General features: G+C 42.8%; 1 protein-coding gene across 1 annotated transcript in view; it reads right to left on the reverse strand.

The window, feature by feature from the left end:
* The window catches only part of PHACTR1 (phosphatase and actin regulator 1), a gene marked incomplete at its 5' end in the record, with an annotated part of 317,672 nt that overhangs the window by 32,201 nt on the left and 263,146 nt on the right, over window positions 1-22,325 (reverse strand). The window contains 2 exons of the mRNA XM_082479822.1: window positions 14,825-14,981; window positions 16,573-16,781. Of these exons, the coding sequence (XP_082335948.1) occupies window positions 14,825-14,981; window positions 16,573-16,781 (366 nt within the window). The remainder of the gene's footprint in view (window positions 1-14,824; window positions 14,982-16,572; window positions 16,782-22,325) is intronic.

Raw genomic sequence — 22,325 nt, forward strand, 5'->3', positions numbered from 1 at the left:
CTGAATTTACATCTGTACCTTATAGTTTACTGGGTGTTAAGCCCACTCTCATGACTGGAGATTATCTCGTGCTAATAACAACTTTGCTCCTGCTTAACGGCAGTGGTGCTCTGCTAGCCCAGCTAATGAACACCAGCTGCTAAGGAAGAGGGGGAAAAAATGTCTCGCAACTACTACACTCTGTCAGCTTTTCAAACTCCTGTGAGCAGTGTTTTTTGGCAAAATGTGCATCAAATACATGCTGCCATCCCATTTCTTACTAGAGTCATTAGAACATTGCTGTACTCCGCACTACTGGAGTTCACTGCTGTTGTACAGACACCAGACAGCACCATTGCAGACTGCCTGCGACACTTCTGAGAGCAGCAGGCTCCCAGTTCTCCAAATTGAGAAAGAACAAGAAACTGCTGTTTGTTGTCTCTGGATCTACCCAGAGACAGAAAGTTTTGAAGGCAGGTTTTAAGATTCTTCTTCGGAGAGCTAGAAAAGGAGAAAAGAGCTCTACAAGGGTGCAAGGAATTTGAAAAACTCTTGGAAGTGAAACTGGGACTCTGTTTTTTTTTGGCTAAGGCAGAGGTGGACTGAGGGGATGGGGAGGTGCAGGGCTGAGAGAAATGCGTGTTGAAGAAGTGGGGCATCTGGAGTCGATTTCCATGTGAGCGCAGCCTGCCTGTGAGATGGTTCTTGTTTAGAAACTGAGTCCTGGTAATTTTTTCCATGGAGTGGAGCATGAGGAGTTTGGTCTCAAGGGCTAACCCCATAATTTCTTGGAACTGATGTGAGCTAGAGACTTTTATGGTCTACATGTCATAGACAGGCATTTGTCAGAGCTTGTGACCTGGCTAAATTGTCTGTGCCGGCACAGCCATTGTGCAATAACCCAAAGCAGGAGAAATTCATCAAACATTGCATCAGAATAACTTTATGAGACACATTCACAGTAAACTTAGACCAGGGGGAGCGAAGGGAGTCAGGATTTGGGAAAGTCTGAGACGACTTGGCCACTCTGCAGTGCCAAAGGCACACAGAAAATCAGCCAACAACATTGCACGCTTCAAAAGGCAAAGATGTTTCTAATGCACAATGACTTTGTCAGCTCTTTTCATGCCCTGTGCTATCAGACTGGTCCAAATGGCTTTTCAGTATCCCCAACGAGGGAGACTGCACAACCTCCCTGGGCAACCTGTGCCAGTGCTTGGACACCCCCAGTGAAAAAAATGTGGTGTTCAGACAGCATCTCCTGTGTTTCAGTTTGTGCCCGTTGCCTCTGCTCCTGTCACTGGGCACCACCGAGAAAAGCCTCGTCTCCTTTGCACCCTCCCTTCAGGTAAGATCCCCCCTCAGCCTTTTCTTCTTCAGGCTGAACAGTCCCATCTCTCTCAGCCTCTTGTCATAGGAGAGACACTCCAGTCCCTTAACCATCTTTGTGGCCCTTCACTGGACTCTCTGCCATATGCCCATATCTCTCTCTAATGGAGTATACCAGAACTGGACACAGCACTCCAGGTGTGGCCTCACCAGTGCTGAGCAGAGGGAAAGGATCACCTCCCTTGACCTGCTGGCAATACTTTTTTAATGCAGCCCAGGATACCATTAGCCCTTTTTTTTCCTGCCAGGGCATGTTGCTGGTCTTGTCCAACTCAGTGTCCATCAAGACTCTCAGATCTTTTTCTGCCAAGCTGCTCACCAGCTGATTGGCCCCCAGCATATACTGGTGCCCATGGTTGCTCCTCTCCAGGTGCAGGACTTGGCACCTGCCTTTGTTGAACTTCATGAGATTCCTGACAGCCCATTTCTCCAGCTTGTCAAGTCCCTCTGGATGGCAGCATGACCCTCTGGTGCATTCGCCACTCCTCCCAGTTTTGGGTCATCAGGAAGCTTGCTGAGGGTACACTCTGCCCATCATCCAGATCATTAATGAATGACGTTAAAGAGGACTGGACCCAGTATTGACCCCCTGGGGTATGCTGCGAATTACTGTCCTCCAACAAGACTTTGTGCCACTGATCACCAGCCTCTGGGCCCGGCTATTCAGACAGTTTTCAATCCATCTGCCCATCCAGCCCATACTTCAACAACTTCACTGTGAGGATCTTATGGGAGACAATGTTGAAAGCCTTAGTGAAGTCTACATAAACACTATCTTCTGCTCCTTCCTTGTCTACCAGGCCAGTCATTTCACCGTATTAGTTCATCATGCTGATCAAGCATGACTTCACCTTGTGAATCCATGTTGACTACTCCTGATGACTTTCTTGTCCTTTACGTGCCTGGATATGGTTTCTAGGATTAGCTGCTCCATCACCTTCACAGTGATCAAGGTGAGGCTGACCGACCTATAATTCCCCAAATCCTCATTCTTGAATACAGGAGTGTCATGGTTTGGCCTCAGCCAGCAACAGAGACCCACGCAGCCACTCGCTCGACTCCCACAGCCGTGGGAAAAATCGGCAGAAAAGGGCAAAACTCGTGGGTTGAAATATTACAATTTAACAGAACAGACAAAGGGAAGAAGAAAGAAAAACAATAACACCGGTAAAGGAATACAAGAACGCGATTACAGTACCGCCGCACAACGCGCCGACCGGACCCGCACCGCCGCAGCCCACCCCCGAGTGGCGACTGCCCCCCCCACCCCGGCTCGCGCCTCTTATAGCGGGGCATGGGGCACGTGGGATGGAATACCTGCCGCCCCTGCCGGCTCCTTGGGGAAATTAACCCCATCCTTGCCGGAACCAGGACAAGGAGTGACATTTGCTTTCCTCCAGTCTTTGAGCACTTCTCCCAATTGTCACAACTGATCAAAGAAACATTAAAGAAAATAAAGATGGCACTAAATCTTCAGTACTGCTGGGTCACATTCACCCTTTCAGATATACTTTTACGCTGAACAGTGAGGCAGCATTGTTCTCTCTTGAAGATTTTAACATGTGCCCTAATTTTTAAAACACGACACGTCTAGTCACAAGTGCACAGAACTGAGAGAAAGGCAAGGTACAGTGATGGGCAGGTGGGAGAATCAAATCCGAGGCAGTCAAGTGTGCAATGGTCAAGGAGGATGCTGAGACAAGTGAGCTGTGATGCCCAGTACTCCCCCACCGATGCCTTGCATTTCCCATTTCACTGTGTTTGTATCTGCTCCAAAATCCTTCAGACTGAGGACAAGTGCTGTACAGTATCTTGAACCAGGGTGGGGTGGAGGGGGGTACTAGCACTACTGAAATACAAGGAGAAACAAGACAGAATAAAAACTCTGAAGAGAAGAATAAGTCAAGACAAAGGGAAATAAAAGTACCTCCCAAAAATGTGTCACACATGATAGGTTTCAGAGGCAAAAATTGTATCTTTTCACTGCTGCAGACCCTTTTTTTACCTGTCATGTTATATTAGAAAATATGACAGAGCCCTTAACTCGCTGAAATTAAACAATGCAGTGCAAAATGTTGGCAGCTCTTCTAACTGCAGTAGAGTATTAGATTGTCTTTCCTAGTCTGAGGGAGAAGATTAAATGGATAGTGGAGTACCACATAGCTCTATGATCCTTGGTCAGGTCTCTCTGTCTCAGCACGTATGTCTGCCCAAACAAGGGAAGGTTAACGGTTCTGGCTCAACCTGAGGGTGAAGGACACCAGGCATTTGCACTCGGTTGTTAACTGGGAAAAGGGAAGGAGTCTGTGGGGATGTTCTGGTCCTGGGTCATCAGTTTTCTCCTGAAAAGAGCAGAGGGAGATTTTGGGTTCAGCTGGAGAATACCCTGATGGGGAGATTCAAGAAGGCACCAAACTCCCATCAGGGAAGTTGTTCCCCACTTTGAGACTGATGTGCAGCTGCAGCGTGTCTGTGAACCTGACTCCAAATTAAGTGATTCCCGTCAGAGGGGCTGCCTGCCCTCTTTCTTTTACTGCTGAAACCTAGATATTGGGGCAGGGAAGTCCTTGCACTGGGGCAGAGAGTGCTCTAGGAAAGCCAGGGTGCTCCAACATCCCAGTGCAGCCAAACAGGCCATAGGAGCTTGTTGTTCATGCTGCTCGCAGGGTTAGCTGGAGGTGAGCCAGCTGATGGGGCCATGAAAAGACCTTCATGGCAGACGGCCAGGGACCTTTCCCTGTAGCTTCTGTGAAGGCCTCCTGAGGATAGCATTTACTTCCAGTTTACATCTTCCCGCGCACTCCCCCAGAGGGCCCGGTGCGAGCGATCTGCCATCCCACCAGGTGACTGAGGTCCCCGTGCATGTGCAGGAGAAGGGGCCCTGGTCCAGGCAGTGTTCCTGTTCCCCACTAAAGGAGCGGGCTGGTGCCTTTGCAGCCCCTGCTGTTTGAGATCAGGGTCTCCTGGCCTCAAGGCTAGCTTTTAAATCAAAGCCAGTTGATTGCAGGGAGGCAGGATGACACTTTTCTGTCTTGATTACTGCAACAAACGAAATTGTGAAGACTTTTCTAGCATGCTGAAAACTTCAGATATTCTGCAGGATAACTAGTCTAGCCTGACATTATAGATGCTTGCTCATTTAGCAAATACAATATATGGAATGCTTATTTTATTAATTACTCATTAACCATTTGTGTTGCTGCTGCCAGAATTCAGGGATGTCAGTGAAGAACCAGGTTACTGAATTTACCTTGGTGCTAATGTGCTTTCCCTGTAGTTTGATGGTTTGAAAATTATTTATCATCAGAGAGGCAAGCAATGAATATTACGGGCTGCATACTTAGAGACACATTGATGTGGTCTACTGCACATGAGAACACTTCCTCTTCACTAATGTTACTAACATAAATGGCAATTTTACATGGTCAGGTCTGAGGCTAAGGACTTAGTTTAATCCCCACATATGGTCTGTGCGGTGCTTATGAATCCCAGTGCACTGAAATATGAGCATAATTCTCATCCACGCTTGCCTCTAAAAGACCAGGTGTAACTTTTCTGCAAGTGTGCAAAAAAAGTCCCCGTTCATCTCTAAGCGACCCTTGTGTTAACACAATGTCTTAGGGAAAACATGCAAAATTCCAACCTTACACATTTGTATAGGTGTAATGGTAAGTATATTTGTGAAAAAGACATTTAATTCTACATAAAACAAACATATAAAACATTAAATCCTATTTACTACAGGGCCAACTCTTCAAAAAGTCACTTCTATTTACTCACATACAGTAACCTGCACATGAAACTCCCGCATTTCTAGACACAGACAGATGACCATGCACACAAGTCAGACTTACCCCTCTATCAGTCCTACTTGTGCTTACAGTAATATTTAAAGGGCACATATATGAGCATATATATATTTAAAAACTGATTGGAGCAGGATAAACAATTGGGTTTATGTGTGTGACTCCTTTACAAGGATTACTTACGTTAACCTCCTGCACGTGTGTTGCCAAATAGGCCATGATACACCAAAGGGGAAAAAAATGCAAACTGTAACTTCTGAGAGAGGTTAAATATTTTGCTCAAAAAGCAATTTCTCCATTTTACAATCATCAGCCTATAAAGTGAAATTTATTCCTGCCAGTCTGCTTCTTTTATCTACTTGTACTGCCATCTGATTTGTTTCCTTTACGGAAATTACAAGGTCATCAAAGCTGAGCAACTGTTGTGCTTGTGATTAACTCCCCACAATCAGCAGACACAAAACATGAAGATTTATGGTTAGATTTTTTCAAGGTGGAAATTTATGAGCTAGTTCGTAATGGACCTGCCCTAAATTTGTCATCATTAACCAGCAAAAGAAAAAACCCCAAACAAACCACCTTTGCTTTCTTCTTTTAAAGCCAGAATATAATATTTTGCATCATCTACTTCCTTGCTTGTATTTGTTTCACCTGTTTTTATTAATATTAGTCATTCTTTTACTTGAAAGAGAGTACTGCATGGACTTCACGCGGCCTCTTGTTTACTGGAGAAATAAAAGTCTATTTCTATTACCAACATATGTTATTTTATTACTGCCACAAGCTTGCATTATATCACCATGAATTATTTTGCCCAGCAGAGAAACGTGGCTTCCTCTGAGGTAAAAGCTGACAGTGGTTCGACACTAAAAGCAACACTGCAATCAATTCAGGGCAGAAAATGAAGGATACCACACCCCACTGAAACTGCAAAGGAAACTGAGGTAGACTAAATATATTTGCCTCCGCTGTGTTGACAGCCTGAGTTAGACCTCAAACACAGACTGTGTCAGGGGGCTGAAGAGGATGGGAAGCATGAAGGGGAAATTGTAACCCCGTAATATATTCTGCCTCAGCTTCTGCAGAGAAAGGATGGGAGAAACAGATGTTGCAACGACAGCGCAGTGACTTGCACTGCTTCCATGAGAGCAGGCAATGGGAGCAGTGGCAGACCCCAGGAATAACAAATACCTTCCCGGGCTGGAGACATCTCTGATTGAAATTAACTTTTGACACGGAGAAAACACTTTCCATTTCATCAGTGGCCACATGGCCACATGGATGCCTCTGGGGAAACCTTGCCCTCAAACACTGCTTCCTGCTGCCTGTTGCCTACCATCAAGAGCATTCTTCTCCTCAGCACAATGTTCCTCCTCCTTTATGCCAACATAAATAAATCGTCCCTGCACATTTGGAGCCCCACCTTCTAACATGGAGAGACACAGCTGCCCAAGGACAGACTATATCGCTTCTGCGAGGTTTGGCTTTCATACATTGCAAAACATCTGCTGGCCCTGGCTGAGCGAAACTGGTGGCAGCAGGGGTTCATCCCATCTCGAGGTGGAGCTGCAACAGAAGAGAGGTCACACTGCCACAGCCCATCCAGATCACAGGTTAAGGACACTGTTCATCCCACAAACGAGGGAGCATGTAGAGGTGATGTGTTCTGCGGTGACATTACCCACTGTCACCTCCCTTTTCCCTTGATTGCTCCATTGACCTTTTGCCATCGCAAATTACTCAGATGAAGCAAATTCATGCTGTTAGCTGTTGAAGCTCATATCAAAACAATAGCAACAGCATAATTCATGATGTTAGACTTGGCTTTTTCTAAAATGAATCATGATGTTAGCAAAGAAAATTCCTAATATAATGAGAGACGAGTTCAAACCATGCTCAGAAATGAGGATCCTTCTCCTACTGAAACACAGTTAGACGTCTGAAGAGATCGTAATATCTGGGTGTTTTTTTGAAAGCACACAAACTTTGCTGTCAATGTGAGTTTGTCAACTAGGGGAATTTTCCAAAGTTCATAGGTACATATGTACATTTGGAGACCCCAACGCATCTTAAAAAGAAAATAATATATATATGTGCGTGTGTTTCTTTCAGTGGCTTGCCTGAGGTCAGAAAGCCTATGGAAGATGCAACTTTCCCAGAGTGTTTTAACTAGAAAGCCACCTTTCCTTTCAGTGCATCAGAGCTCGCCAGGACATCAATTACAGAAAAGAGGGCTGACAAGAGCCTTGAGAGCCCGTCTCACCAATACCCCTGCACAGAACCAAGCTCAGTTCTGCTCAGAATATCTATTCCTGGCGGTTGAGACCAGATGTGTAACTATGACTTGTTTTCAGCTTGTTGCCCATAGATAATCACTTGCTTTTGTTGTCTTCCTCCTGACGCTAACGGCAATTTAAATAGCTCCCTTGGGGTTTCTCACAAAAGTACAGTTTCCTCACGAAGCTAAACTAAAAGCGAAAGAAATGCCATTTTCCCTAGGTACCATAGTGGCTAAAACCCAGGCTCAGCCCTTTGCAGCATTTTTGGTCACCCCCATTCATGCATCTAGTGCTGTCGCATCGTCCCTTCTAATCCAGGATTTAGATGAACTTGTTTACCACAATCCCATTTTCCGTGTGATTTATCCCCAGCACCCGACATGCGGAGAGGCAAGCTCCACACACACGCACGCGTGCGCGCTGCCGTTGGGGATGAGCTCTTGCTTTAGGCACTTGCTTTTCTCTCATTAGTGGAAGCTAACAATAAGTGTGAGAATTGCAGACGTCAGAGGTAATTAGGAAGAAATTATTTCACATTGCCCAGCAAAATGAGGTCTGTGAATAAAGCCTAATCCTGCTGTCTGCCCACTCTTTTTATCCCTAAATGACTCGGAGATGGGGAGGGCACAAAATGCTCTCCACAGTGGGGGACAGCCAAGAGGAGATTCAGCTGTGCTCAACTGGGGCCGTCTTGCTGCCATCCCCTGGCTGAATACACCCTCCCCTCTATGGGACTGCAGTGCTGTTTAAATAATTAACCGTTTCAAAAAGCTGAATCACCTCACAGCCTAATCTTTTAGTAAATAAAAACGATCACTTCAGACTATTTAGTCCCCTCATCCTCTGAAGGAACTGCTGTGCGTTTTAATGACTGTGCAACCTTGCAGACCAGCCCTTCCTCAGCACTGGTAATATTTCTGTCACCTTCATGGCGATGCTGAAGACACTGTCCTTTTCCCAAACTGTTGAATTTTTCTACTCTGCTTTCTGGTCCACGTCTCTCCTTCTGTTTACAAACATACTCCATTGCTCTTTCTCCTGAGTACTCTCCCTCATGCAGAGGGACACATGGACAACTAGCACCTGATGTGAACAAGTCCAAAAAACCTCACAGCAGCTGCATGACATTTTAAAAATCAGTGGCAATTTTTTATAACTGTGAGAATTCACCAAGTGCATTTCATCACAGGATTTCTGTTTCTAGGCAGTATTTTTCAGCACAGCTGAGGAAGACGTGGTATCGATTGGGGAATGTGTAGAGTAGATTACCTTTCTGATCGAGGTAGTAGGTGACCATCATCTGTCAAACCTGCCGCTCCATAACAATGATTCATGTCTTTTCATGCTGTGTTTCTCAGTCCCAGACACCTTGGTACTATTTCCAAAGCATCAATGGGACTATAAACACATCTGGCAGGTGTGCATGTCCATATCTCATGCACACATATTTACAGCCGTATGCACACAGACAGCGTCTCTGTGATCTATTTTCGTACTTCCTTTCCTTTGCCTCATCATACTCACAATATATTATTTATATTGCTTCAAATCAAGATTTTCCACTTGCTGGTGTAAGGACAGCACCCCATAAGGTACTGTAGTGAATAAATCTAGGGCTGTACAATAAACAATGCAGAGCACTACTGTACATGCAACATAGGAGGAGCTTGCCATTGATTCACTGCTTTAAAGCCAGCTGAACCTATACAGTGACACACTCACAGGATTTGAGGAGGAGGGGGCTGAGAGGAGACCTCATCACTCTCTACAACTATTTGAAAGGACACTGTAGAGAGGTTGGTGCTGGTCTCTTCTCACAGGTAATTAATGACAGAACAAGAGGGAATGGCTTCAAGCTCCAACAGGGTAGATTTAGACTGAACATTAGGAAAGAATTTTTCACAGAAAGAGTGGTCGGGCATTGGAATAGACTGCCCAGGGAGGTGGTTGGGTCACCATCCCTGGATGTGTTTAAGAGATGTTTAGATGTGGTGTTGGGGGATATGGTGTAGGGGAGAACTTTGTAGAGTAGGGTAGATGGTTGGACTCGATGATCCCAAGGGTCTCTTCCAACCCAGACAATTCTATGATTCTATGATTCAGTTGAGCAATGGGATGTCCATCACTCAAAGTCACAAGAGAGGCAAAAGGGAGTGAACGGACACTGCAAGAAGTTACTTTCTTCTTTAATTGTTTCTAATTTAATTATTTTCTATTTAATTATTTAGTTAATGTGCAAAGGGCTGCTCCCCAACTTCATGTCTCTTTGCTTTCATACTCGGCGTGGTCTTGGGTTAAATGTGACTCCTTGAACCCACAGCTTTTGGCAGTGGCACAGCACAGGCTACAAAATCTTATTGGGTTGCTTGTGGCACCTGCCAGTGATGGGTGGCAGTCCCCTGACATGCACTGCTTGCCTGTGGACAGCCTTTATCTATCTCCCTTGCCCTGTGACCTTCAGCCAGTCTGTCCTCTGCCCCGAGGTGGGCAGGAGTGTGCTACTGAGACAGATATGATGCTGGCCATCAATAATACTGTGAATATCAAGAAGTCCCCTTAACATTGATTATTAGCAATGTGATGCTAATAATTCTGGATTTCCAGATATTTTTGTTTATGATGAGATCATCCTGTTCCAGCAGGTGGGAAAAGCCAGGATGGAAGCAATTCAGGGAAAACAGATAAGGACATTGCCATGCATTCTTGAAAAGCTATGGATCAAAATCTCAGCTTTGATACTCCTGTATCTAATTGCTAATGAGCACCTTCACCTGAGTTCAGGGTTTAAGAGACTCAAAAAAAGACCTGAGTGCTTTAGAAAGCCTCTCTTGTAGGATGTGTGGCAGATCAGCCATAGTCTAAAGACACATGTTGCCTCAAGGTATGGGAGAGACTTTGTGAAAACATGCAAAGAAACCAGGTCTTCCCAGTCTAAGGGAGTGTAAAGTCCTCAGTGAAGTCTGATGTAGCGTGCAGCTATACAGAAATACAGATATAAATTTTCTCTAAAGGGCTTTTTGTGTTTACTAGATAATACGCTGACTGAGGAAGTCTGTGTGGTCTCTTATGACCACCATTATGATTCCTTGGTGAAACAGAAGTGCAAGGACTGGTACCAAAGCACCCATCTCAGTACCAGGGGATGGTCCCGCAGTCTCTGAGAGGCATGCAGCTCTGATGTGCATCACCCATCAGTGCTGGCCCTCCTCCTCGCCACGGGCTCCTGACAGGCCATGCCTTTATCATTGCCCCTGGGAGAACACCAGATCCAGATCCAGCTCAGATCCAGAACCTGTCTGAGCCCTTGCTTCACAGTCATCTCCCAGATATGCCCCACTCCTTTCACCCAGATAGCCACTGAAAGCTAAATCCAGGTCCTCCCACCCCTCGCTCCAGCCCAAATAACTGGGGAACCGGTGCTTCCCAGGAGGTCTGACACAGCCAGAGAGACAGGCAGAAGGCAGAAGCTGTCTTTTCCCTCTGCCTGTTAACTTTGAGAGTCCTGCTTTTCATTCTGTTTTCCCTTTTCTGTCTTACAGTCACTTATAAACCCTTCTTGAGCAGCTGTGAAGCTGTGCAGGCACCAGAGGGATAAAACGGAGGAGGAGTTTGGGAGCAGCTGAGCAGGCAGGAAAAATGAAAACCATACCCACTTAGAGATTTACTTAGCGCAGAAGGTCTGCATTTCAGAGCAGAAATTAATGGAGTAGTAAGGGTTTTTAGCAGCCAGGAACGTGGCCTCCAGCATCCATTTCCTATCCCCAAGTCCCATGCGGTTATGAACTGAAGTTCTGCAAATTATTTAACTTTTTTTGCTCCTTGTTTCATAGTAGGTACTGCATTTTGGAGTAGTCCATTCGGGTTTGGTTATAGGAAGAGGTTGTCTAATCAGCGCTGTAACTGCTGTGTAAAGACTGCCCAGAAATAGTGTATGGTGCACTGGCCTGTTCAAGCGGCTGGAATTCATGTGACGTGGGCTCTCCTGCCTTTGCTAGGACATATTTTGCCATCTTGGGCAAAAAGCTCCAGTTTTGCTTGGATCTACAACTGCTGAGTCTTGATATAGGATACACACCACAAAGCCCTACATTCATGTGAAGTGTTTACGATAGGCACACAGGTGTTAATTTGTCTCATGGCTGAGTTAATATTCCGGTGTGTAGTCGGCCAGATCCTGCTGTAAGATATGGTGTCTGCAGCCTCACCCCCACAACTGATCTGGTGTAAGCCAGGCCACTATTCTCCCAGCACAGGAAAGAGGCGACACGGTGAAGTCTGCTCTGGAGTCTCTCTATCAGTTGGTGGATGCAATAATAACGATGTAAAAATTTTCTGGGATTATCTGGCGGTTCAGAGATTCCAAGCTACATTTAAACAGGATCTGAACAAACAATTTCAAGGCAAATTGATTTCCTGGTGCAGCTCTAACAAGGCTAGAGGAACGACACCTGGGATGGTTTTGGTCCCACACAATATGTCAATGGTCAATCTCTCAATATGCCTGGCTATAAGTGTCTTTAAAAATGACGTTCTCTTTACAGTACTAAACTCTGGTCTGCCAAATGTGGCGGCCAATGAGCTCTTCCAAACTAAATACTGTGAGGATTATGCATAAATACTGAAGTATCTTAATCAGCCTCTTGGTGAAAATTAATTGATCCATTACAGACAATAACTATTTGCTGAAGTTTTTATTCTGCATTTTTTACTTCTGTAAGTAGCATATGTGATTTCATTGGCTGGCTATTTTAAACCGTAGGGGACCATTGGTAGAGCAGTACAAATCCCTCTGAAACACAAAATTGCAAGCTGCAATTATAGTCTGCATCTAGCATCTTCTCTAAGGACTATAAATGCTTCACTACTTTAATTTTGCTTGGCATTTGCATCACTGAGTGACAATTACTGAGCAATGGCATAGGATGGATTCAGCAATGAAGTATGGACAATAAAGAGATACCGTCCAAATTGAAATACTCTCTCTATATCAATCTAATATTCATCAGCCTGTGCATATGGATATATCCCATTTAGATGCACAGCACTGCTAAGACAGCCACCTTTTTGCTGCTCAAATATCTGTGGCTTTTTGCATATTAGAGATGAGCAAAGTTGTTTTCTCCTCTCATTTCTTGATTGTTTTTAACTACCCAAAAGGATGAGATACTAAGTTGTAAATACTAGTAATTAAAAGGTCAGACTAGCAACTATATTAATCCAGATAAGGCTTGTGAAATTCTACCAATTTCAGTGATGTTACACTGCTATAAAATGGAAACGAAACTATTTTTTGAGCTCATATATAAACAGTTTTAATTATTTGAACTATTTGTGATTACCCCTAAGTCCTAGCTATACTAGAAGACAAGATCAGGCATTATACCTCAGACTGAATGACCAGAGATGCAATTGGGGAAACAAATAATGACATTGTGAGAATATGGGGCTTACACTGGAAGGTTCTGGGTATTGCTGAAGTTCGTTTCCCTTGTTAAAAAGAGATATGCTGAAGAAAATTTCTTTAATGGGGAAAGAGCAGGTTTTGGAGAGGTGAGATATAAAACATTTATAACAAAAATCACTCAGGGCACAGTGAACTGTGCAGAGTCAATGTTTGCCAGTGACACTATTTACCTTCATCAAACAGAGCTATAAAACTTAGGAGAGACCTAAGTAATTTATGCAAAGGGACAACACAGTGGAAATGCTGTTCAATGTCATTGCAAGGTCAAGCAGTGAACAGTAAGATACGCTAAGAGACAAAAATTGCAACTCTTCACATGCTTCAAAAGGGTTCAAAATTAATCATATAGGCACTGGGACCTTGCTATCATGTGTTGCTCTTTGGGACCCAGAGCTCCATGTGCAGCTGCAGTCTAACAAGGTATCAGGCTGAATAAAGATTGGACTGAAAAATCACAGTACCAGCATCAGTGCAGTGCCATCTTGCATACTTTGGGCATCACCGCTGAGGCCCTTCAACAAGAATACTGAAGAATTAGACAGGTCTTGGAGCAGGCTAAGCATGATGCAGGACAAAGACTTTCAAAGACAGACTGGAAAGATGTGGTTAGTTGATTCCAAAGAGGTGATAAACGAGGCCATGAAAAAAGTAGATAAAATGCTGGAAGAGTTATTTACCAGGAGCTCCTATTCTTCCTGTCTCCACAACCTGGTAGCAGTGTTCCCCTTTTATCCCCCCACCAAAAAAAAAAAAAAAAAGAAGAAAACAAAAAAGAAAACCCACAAGAAAATTCCCAAGAACTGGCTGATCTTTTCCTTGTGGTTTTCTCAGAGTCACACTGGAGGGTATTCACCACTGCATTCATCAGCTTTGCATACCACCAAGTTGATAACAACAGTATTATACTGATTATAGAAATCATGGCTAGAGCATAGGAGGTTCTTAGACTTGACTACCTGGCCTCAGTTTACTAATCCTTGACAGAAATCTTCCACATTTAATGGCCACCCCTCTATACCCCATGCAATACAGAAAACCAGAACAGCTGGTGAGTAACACTGTTATGAAGAATCATGGAATCACAGAATTTTCAGAGTTGGAAGGGACCTCTAGAGATCATCTAGTCCAACTCCCCTGCTAAAGCAGGATTGCCCAGAGCACATTACTCAGGACTGCATCCAGGTGGGTCTTGAAAATCTCCAGAGAAGGGGACTCCACAACCTCCCTGGGCAGCCTGTGCCAGTGCTCTGTCACCCTCACCGTAAAGAAGTGTTTCTGTGTATTTGAACGGAACTTCCTGTGTTCTAACTTGTGCCCATTACCCCTCGTCCTGTTACTTGGAACCATTGAAAAGAGCCTGGCTCCATCCTCCCTCAACCCACCCTTTAGATACTTGTACGCCATAATAAGGTCTCCTTAAGAAGACAGAGTCTGGACAGGGTAAATCTATCCAACCTGACCCAACAAAAGTAGGTACTGAAGGACCTAAGTATTTGGATCAGGAAAAGACTCAGCTATTCACAGGACATGCAGTCAGAAGAGAAAGTTATACCTGTGCCCTTTGGCCAAACTAATAGCCTATCAAATAGCACCTGCAGCTAGAGTCCAAAATGTTATCAAAGGTGAACATTACCAATGGTGCACCAAAACCAATCAAATCACAGAGTTCCTGCTGACAACACAGCCAAAGATCCCAGAGGATATGCCAGGGAAATGAAATGGGGCATTGCATGGGAAGTTATATTTGAGCAGAAATAGTGTCTACAGTCTTCACCCTCCCCTTGCTCGGCTTTTCCTCTTGAACATTGTGAACAGACAGATCTCAGATATTTACAGACTAAGGATAAAAACTGCATCCCACCACATATTTCCAAAAGCAAGAGTTAGAAAAATGTTTTGTCTCCTACCTTGTTAACTTTGTACCAATCTGCTGCCTGAGTTCGAGCCTCTCTTCATCAGTCTGCATGGGGAGGATGTTCTTTTCCTCCAGCTCTCGCTTGGAAGGCCTGTTGCTTAGTTTGATTGCTAAAGAGTCCTTCCTGCAGACTTTCATTGCCAGGGAGCCTGTGGGAGAGAGGAGAGGCCCTGCCAAAGGAGGTGTCATCATTTCATTACAGCATGCAGCAGGCAAAGAAGTACTAGCCAAGGGAGGATACTAGGCTCCCATTTACACTGGTATGGACTGTGGGAAAAGGGGTGTCAATTAACTTCATGTGCTCAATTAACCTCAATCCTTATCATAATAAGGAAAAGCTGAATTTGGTAGGTATACAGGAAAAAGAAACTAAAGTGTTGCTCCATAGAGGGGAGTGGAGAAGAAGGGCTTGTTTCAGATTTGCTAGGAGCTTCTGTAGCTTTCTCCAGCGTAGTGTTTCTGAACCATGTAATGGAATGAATAATTCAACCTCAGAGTCTGGGGAGGCAGCAGAGCTACAGCATGTGGAAAGAGAGAGGTATGTCTCTCTTGCGATGTAATATCAAGACATCCAAGCTAGCACTAGATGGAATCAAAAGTCAATCAGAAGCAGCACAGATCTCTATGGACATTACTTGACATCGCTTCTCTGGCAGTGACAGTGGCAAAGACACTGTGAAAACCAGTGGCCTTTCATGGCTAAAGTTTGCTTTCCTAAGCTTGCGTCCCAAGAAGTTTGAGCAGGGAAGACAGACACAAGTGGACAGACAGACACAAAACCCACGAGAGGTTTTGGGCTTTGGCAGGAGAGTGCAAGATAGTGCAGTTCTGCTCTGTTCCATAGTTCAAGAGCAAAGACTGATTAATTTCACTTGCAGGGTAAGGGAGGATTCTGAGGAAATGAAATATGCTTATTTTAGAAACTTCCTTGTGTGTGTTTTAAAAAGGGTGTGGTTTGTTTGTACCGCTCCCAGTTTTCCAAAGAAAAGGAATCTATGGGCATGAAACTTCAGCTCGACCTGCAGGATGACAACTAGTTGTCATACACAAAGTATAGTATCTTGTCTTCATGGGAGAGTCCTATGATGCCACACTGAGGCAGGAGATGGGTTTCTCAGACAGGTCAGGAAGGGGCCACAGGCCTCTCTCCAGACTGTAATTGAAATATGGCTATCAATTAACCTCTTCTCTTCTTATTTGAGCCCAATTCTCTGAACATGACCCCTTTCAAAGTATGTGCAGAGTTATGACTCTGACATGATTTAATACTTACTATAATTCTGATTATAGTAAGTATTAATTATTATTATAAATATTAATTATAGTACTTACTATAATTTTGATTCTCTATCAGTGGCACTTATTTCATCTTCCTGAGGAAACTCTACTGAGCTGATCTTGACTTAAGCCAAAGACAAGTCTTCTCTACACCATGGACATTTGGGAAAGTGAATCCAAAAGTCAATTTGGAAGTGAACTAATACAAGCCAAAACCAGTCATTTGAATTCTGTCTGAGAGCTACCCAGACAGGGACTCATGCGGATTAGGGAAATCACTATAAATTTATACTACTTGTTATTTTTGATTAATTTACCAAGTGTCCCCATGTAGTCAAGCCCTGAAAGATGCAAAAGACATAGTCAAGAAAGAAAATTCACAGGTCTTGTGTTTCCCTTGTATACTGAGAGTTCAGAGGAGAAATGAAATAAATGAGGAGGAAAAAATGGAATGAGTCTTACTTGTAAATAATGAGTTATCCTCGTCTTCATCTTCCTCTTCCTCCTCTTCCTGTCTTGGGTAGAGGCAGGAAGAATCTTCATAGTCAGTTTCATGAGGCACATTTTCTTTATTGTCATCGCATTCGATCACAACAGTTGGCACTTGTCTCATGTCTGGAAGGCCCCCAGGTCCTGTTTTTGTAACACTGTCACCTGTGTGTAAACCAGAGCTGTTGGGAAAGAAAAACAAATAAATAAACTAAAGGCAACAGTTCAATGGAAGACTGAGTTGCTTCTCTCACTGTATTTAGGAAAGTAGTGGTCTTTCATCCCTTTTTGAGAAGAAACAAGGACAGAAAGACCTTCATGACCAGCAAGACATCTAATGGGTTTAAACTGAATACGCGTTAGATTTAAGGTACAACACTTGTCAGGGAGAGGTAGGACAGTATGCAGGCAGAAAGATCGTCAGCCAGGACCGAGAACTAAAGATCTGCAGCAAATACAGTCTCAAGGCTTAGTGAGAATTGCACCAGCTACTCAGTGATAAGCATGTCTTCCGTCCGGTGTCTGTTTCACCTCTCCACTGGCGTGCGGGCAATAAGGAGAAAACGCCTCACCTGAATGCAAAAGGTGGAGTTCAGAGTGGGAGGGAGGAAAGGTACAGATTGTAGAGGAGGCCTGTAGAACGGCAGACGGAAACCATGACTTGCGCTCCTTGGGCAAGATGTTGATTGACTTGAGGGGAAGAAAAGGCATGACTGTCTGAAGCATACAGGACTGAGCATGTGAAACTGGGCTTGGAGAAAATAGACTTTAGGAGCTGGTGAGAGGGAAGGAGCTAAGACCTGGGAGATTTGTTATGGCTGTTAATGGCACAGTTATGTCTTGTGGGAGCTGCAGTGATGATATCGCTTCTCCTGCCCTGGCTGCTCACTCCAGCCAGATGCTGGAGATCAATCTGAATTGGAGCTAACATCATATTTCTTTTGTCACATAAAGTGTGATCGATCATTTCCTGCAGCTTACTAGATTCAGACCTGTCGTCAGTACTGCTACCATCTAGCTCTGCTCATGTGTTGATTTCAAAGCCCTTTAACAAGAAACATATCAATCACAGAATCATAGAATCATTTAGCTTGCAAAAGACCTTTAAGATGATCGAGTCCAGCCACTAACCTAACACTGCCAAGTCCAGCACTATGGCCCTAAGCACCACATCTACACATCTTTTAAACACCTCCAGGGACGGCGACTCAACCACTTCCCTGAGCAGCCTGTTCCAATGCTTGATAACCCTTTCAGTGAAAAAATTTTGCCTAATATCCAATACAAGTAGGAAAACAGGAGCATAAGGAGGTGAAGATCAAAGTCAAACAAAAGGTGAAAGGAAAAGTCAGGAACAGAACCAAGTTTCCCAACCCATTTTTATCTAATAGCTCACATTGCTTTTCCAATATGGAATGAGACTGAGAGACTGGCAGGCAAAAATTATGTCTGCTCAGGTTTATTTTTGAGTCAATAGCAACCGCTCTCTCTAACTCCCAGCAGAGGCAACAGCTGTATAAAAGGTGGGGAACATTTTCTTGTTGGACACCATCTCTATGTCAAACTTCCATTTTACTTTGCACAAGAACACAGATGTGAAACCAGATGTGCTGGTCAAGTTGCACTTGAGGCACCCAAATTTGGCTCTGACCTTACGAGTGCTGAGTAGCCTCACTTCTCTTGAATATTTTAGCCTGTTCAGAATACCAGAGGCATTCTGCATCTTGAAAAAATGTTGCATTCTTCTCTTTAAATGATTGTCTACTGAGTCAACTTGAAACATTTCTCCTTCTTCAAAGAAATACTTTTCTTAATTGCAACTTTTACTATTGCAGACTAACAAACAATGAGATGCACAGATTTATTGCATGCTTTGAAGAGTCTCTTAATTTCCTTAGTGATAGTCTATGTTTTGTACCACAAACTATGAAAGACTCATGAAGAACTGGCTTGCGAATTTTTATATTAGACTTCAATGAGTTTGACCCCCAAAATTTTTTTATCCTGGAAGTAGTTTTAGAAGTCATCGGCTGAATTCTTCTAATAACACATAAATGCACTGCAGTATTTAAAAACTTCCAACTAACTTTTAATTTATAGATATGCTTTAATAATTTTAATTATATTAACTTAATTTTTTAAATCTGTTTCCTTGGCAACCTATTTTTTGTGTAACTCTTTTTGAAGAGGAAAGGTAGGAAATGAAAAAACCTGGAATTAAATTTACAAGAGAAAGTAAAAGCTGTGAAATTCTGTTAACATTGTCAAAAAAAAAAAAAAAGAAATAAAAAACTTGCAATGGTGAACACAACCACTGGATCATTCAGGTAATTTTAAAACAGTACATACACAGAGAGTAAGTATGAGTTCACTAAGTCCTTTCTGGAAGTACAAATGAAAGGAGCAAAAAGTAGTTCAGCATCCAGGACCATTTCGTGCTTCCCTGTTCTGTGAAGGATGTATGTAGGTTACAGATGCATCCTTATGAGCGTGCTCATAGGGTAGCAGATATCAAAATGCTTCCCCAATTTAGGTTACCAAGCAGGTATCAGATGGCAACAAGATTTACAAATTACCACGCTAGATCTTTATTTGAACTACTAATCTAGAAATAGACAGCTTCTCATCTCATTGTAATTTTTCTGAATCATCCACTTTCTTGATAATACTACTTTCTATTTTAAGCCCCTCATTTTTTCCTGGTGTTTTGTGTTCTTCTTGATTAAAATCAGCCTTTTCCACAGCATTTTGACTAAGTCAGCTGTCTAAGCAAAACACTTGTGAAATACATGCAGTATTGCAGTATACTCAAGAAAGATGAATCAAGGTCACTGGATATTTCCATTGTGTATAAATTCCTTCGGGTCATTAGCAAAAAACCCAAGCCGTCAGGTGGTCTATACCACAAATTTTTTTAGCATTATTTACCAAAAAACCCACTATTGTTTCAAACAGTCCATTTTAAATCAGCTTCATGTTTTCAACAAAATTAGAGAACAAAGCTACCAGAAGCAAGTACTTGTTTTAAGAGAAATATATCTTAACACAAAGATTTGAGTAATTCATAGCTGACTAGTACAAGCACTTGCAATTACTGTTCCATCATCTTTACGTGATCAAAACAGCAAAAAATTATGCCACTATAGCTTTCAATGTTTCTAGTGAGAAAAGATTTTAATGAAAAATCAGAATTTAAGCATATGAGTGACTCGTGGTACAGACAAAATCTAAAAAGAAAAAAGTGAAATCCCTCCTGTAGAATCTAGTGGGAAAAAAAAGCATGCTTCTCATCTGTCATCCCAGGCTCTTTGATTTTGGAATAAAGAGTTACATTTTTATCAGCATGTTTTCAGATCCACACTACACTCTTCTGTACTTATCAGTTAAAACAAAAATCTGAAAAAACTTCAAACCGTTGTATATACATTTCTACAATACAGGCATATGTGTGAGAGACAGAGAGAGAAGGCAGAGCTATAAATATTAAGTGTTTCTATCCTTAGGCAATGCTAAAGTTTAGACAAAAAGCAATTCTCTTGACAAGTTTTATGGAAGATAAATGTTTTCTGACTCAAATACGTTTTATAAGATTTACAAGACACTGGCAGGAATGTCTAATGCATTTCATTTCATAAATCTACAGTCTGAAGCTGAACTGGGTGTCCCAGAGGAACCGGTCTCACAACACTGTCTTTTTGGACACAGCGATTTTTCACTGCTCTGCCACAGATACAGTTCTAGCCCAGAGTGAGATATCGCCACTTAACAGCTCTTTAGTACATACATTTAGTGAACAAACTGAGGCTTTGATTCAGCTGCTGGTGTACAATAGCCCACAGAGTAATTGAAATTAATTGTCGTCTTACCAGACAGCCTGAGAAGTATATGGGCAAGGCAGAAAATAAGGCTATTTCAGAGCAAGAAGCTGCCTCCCTAAGTCAAAATTAAAGATGCATTCCAGTGGCACAAGAGGGTGTCTAAAGCTGTTCGTGACACACGGCTTTTGGGCATGATCTGTCTTCTCAAACTCATTTCAGTCAGGAGGATAACACCTTCTATGGATTTTGGCAGCAGGGCTTATCCGATTTTCACTAACTCTTAAAATGCATTCCGAAAAGGTAAAAAATGATGCCTGAATCTAGAGTTTTACTTATGCTTGACACATACCCTTTGGGCTGAAGGGGGGAAATCGTTTGCAGTAGGGCACAAATTAGCAACAGAGGTTGCAGAAAAAAGGTTGCGTGGAAATTACACTCTTCTCTGTTTCAGCTTAATCTATCATAAAGCTGGTAATTTATCAGGGAAAATGGCAGCACAAATGACATGTCATAATAGTCATACTATGACAAGGGACAGATTGCCCTTCTGAGAATAGGTTATGAATAGATGTTACGCGTACCAGAAAATGTTTGCAATCAAAAGCGTTAAGTGTGCAAATGAACTTAATGTTCTATAATGTCTGTAATAAAACCGAATAAAAAAAATCCAGGAATTAACTGCCATTTTAAGTCATAAGAAGAACTGGGACTTGAATAGCTATGACATGCTTTTAATGTACCTTGAGACATTAAATTATTAATATGCACTAGATATAGGTGAGGCAGTAACATGCAACAACTCCTGCAGAGGGGAAAATGGAGGTAGAGAAGATCAGTAGCTTTCTCAAGGTCAAACACAGCAAAATAACTTCTGGCCTCCAGGCGGGTACAGAGGGACAGCTCATTTTTCTTTGGCAAGCTTCTGGCTCATTGGTAAAGCATTGATTTCAAGTATCAGTCTTCAGATGTTGTTAGACTATCTGAATTCCAGAGACCTCCTCTGCGAAAGCAAAAAATCCAGATTGCTAGAGGAAGGGGATGTTTCAGTCTTTCTTTCTTTGTTCCTGTCCACACTCACAGTCCTGGTGGAGAGAAGAGTTGTGCGGTCTAAGAAAAATTTACTGGGCAAATTGATACGAACTGGTTATGGACTTAGTGCATATCAATGGACTTTAACAGACTTGAGGAGCATCCAGTGCACCAGGACCAAAGAAACTAGACACACGGAACAAAAAATAAAAAAAATTCCTGAAGGAAAAAAGAAGAAAAAATTTGGAGCAGAAAACTGATCTGCACTTGTCTACATGATACTCCCTTATTAAAAACGAAATGCTATTCTAAATAATCCCCCCAAATAACCAGACTTGGTAGCATTATTACTGCAGCATCATGGCAATTATTCTATAAAGTTATAGGATTCTTTCGAGATAAAGACTGAGATCAGCAAAAATAAGTGCTGCCAATGAACTTAGCATTCCCCAGAAGGTGCCTCAGAGACTTGTCAGGCTCTCTCATCTCCTCAAGATTATTGACCCAACAGCAGTGACCCAGTACATTGTTATCTTGGAAGGAACAGTAGAGCTCAGGATGTCACTGCATATCCTATGCATGCAACAGATCTGAGCACACTACCAAATTTTAAACGGAGGAGAGCAGATCTAGGATCTTTGCAGTCTTAACAGGCCCTCAAGACTTCTGGGCTAAAGTGTCCAATGATAAATACTGCAGTACGATTTCTACGATTTCCACTGGGTTTAATCCAGATTTTTTACAATTAAGGGAAAAGAACTACTGTAAAAAATACTAGAAAACAGTGGCATTAGTTGCAAATAATCCTCTCCCAAGTTAAATACAGGTATTTTAGAAATCTTCAGGAAAAGATTCAGCAAATTTACTCAGATCATAATG

The sequence above is a fragment of the Vanellus vanellus genome (genome assembly GCF_965231255.1).
Source record: "Vanellus vanellus genome assembly, chromosome: 2".
Classification (NCBI taxonomy): Eukaryota; Metazoa; Chordata; class Aves; order Charadriiformes; family Charadriidae; genus Vanellus; species Vanellus vanellus.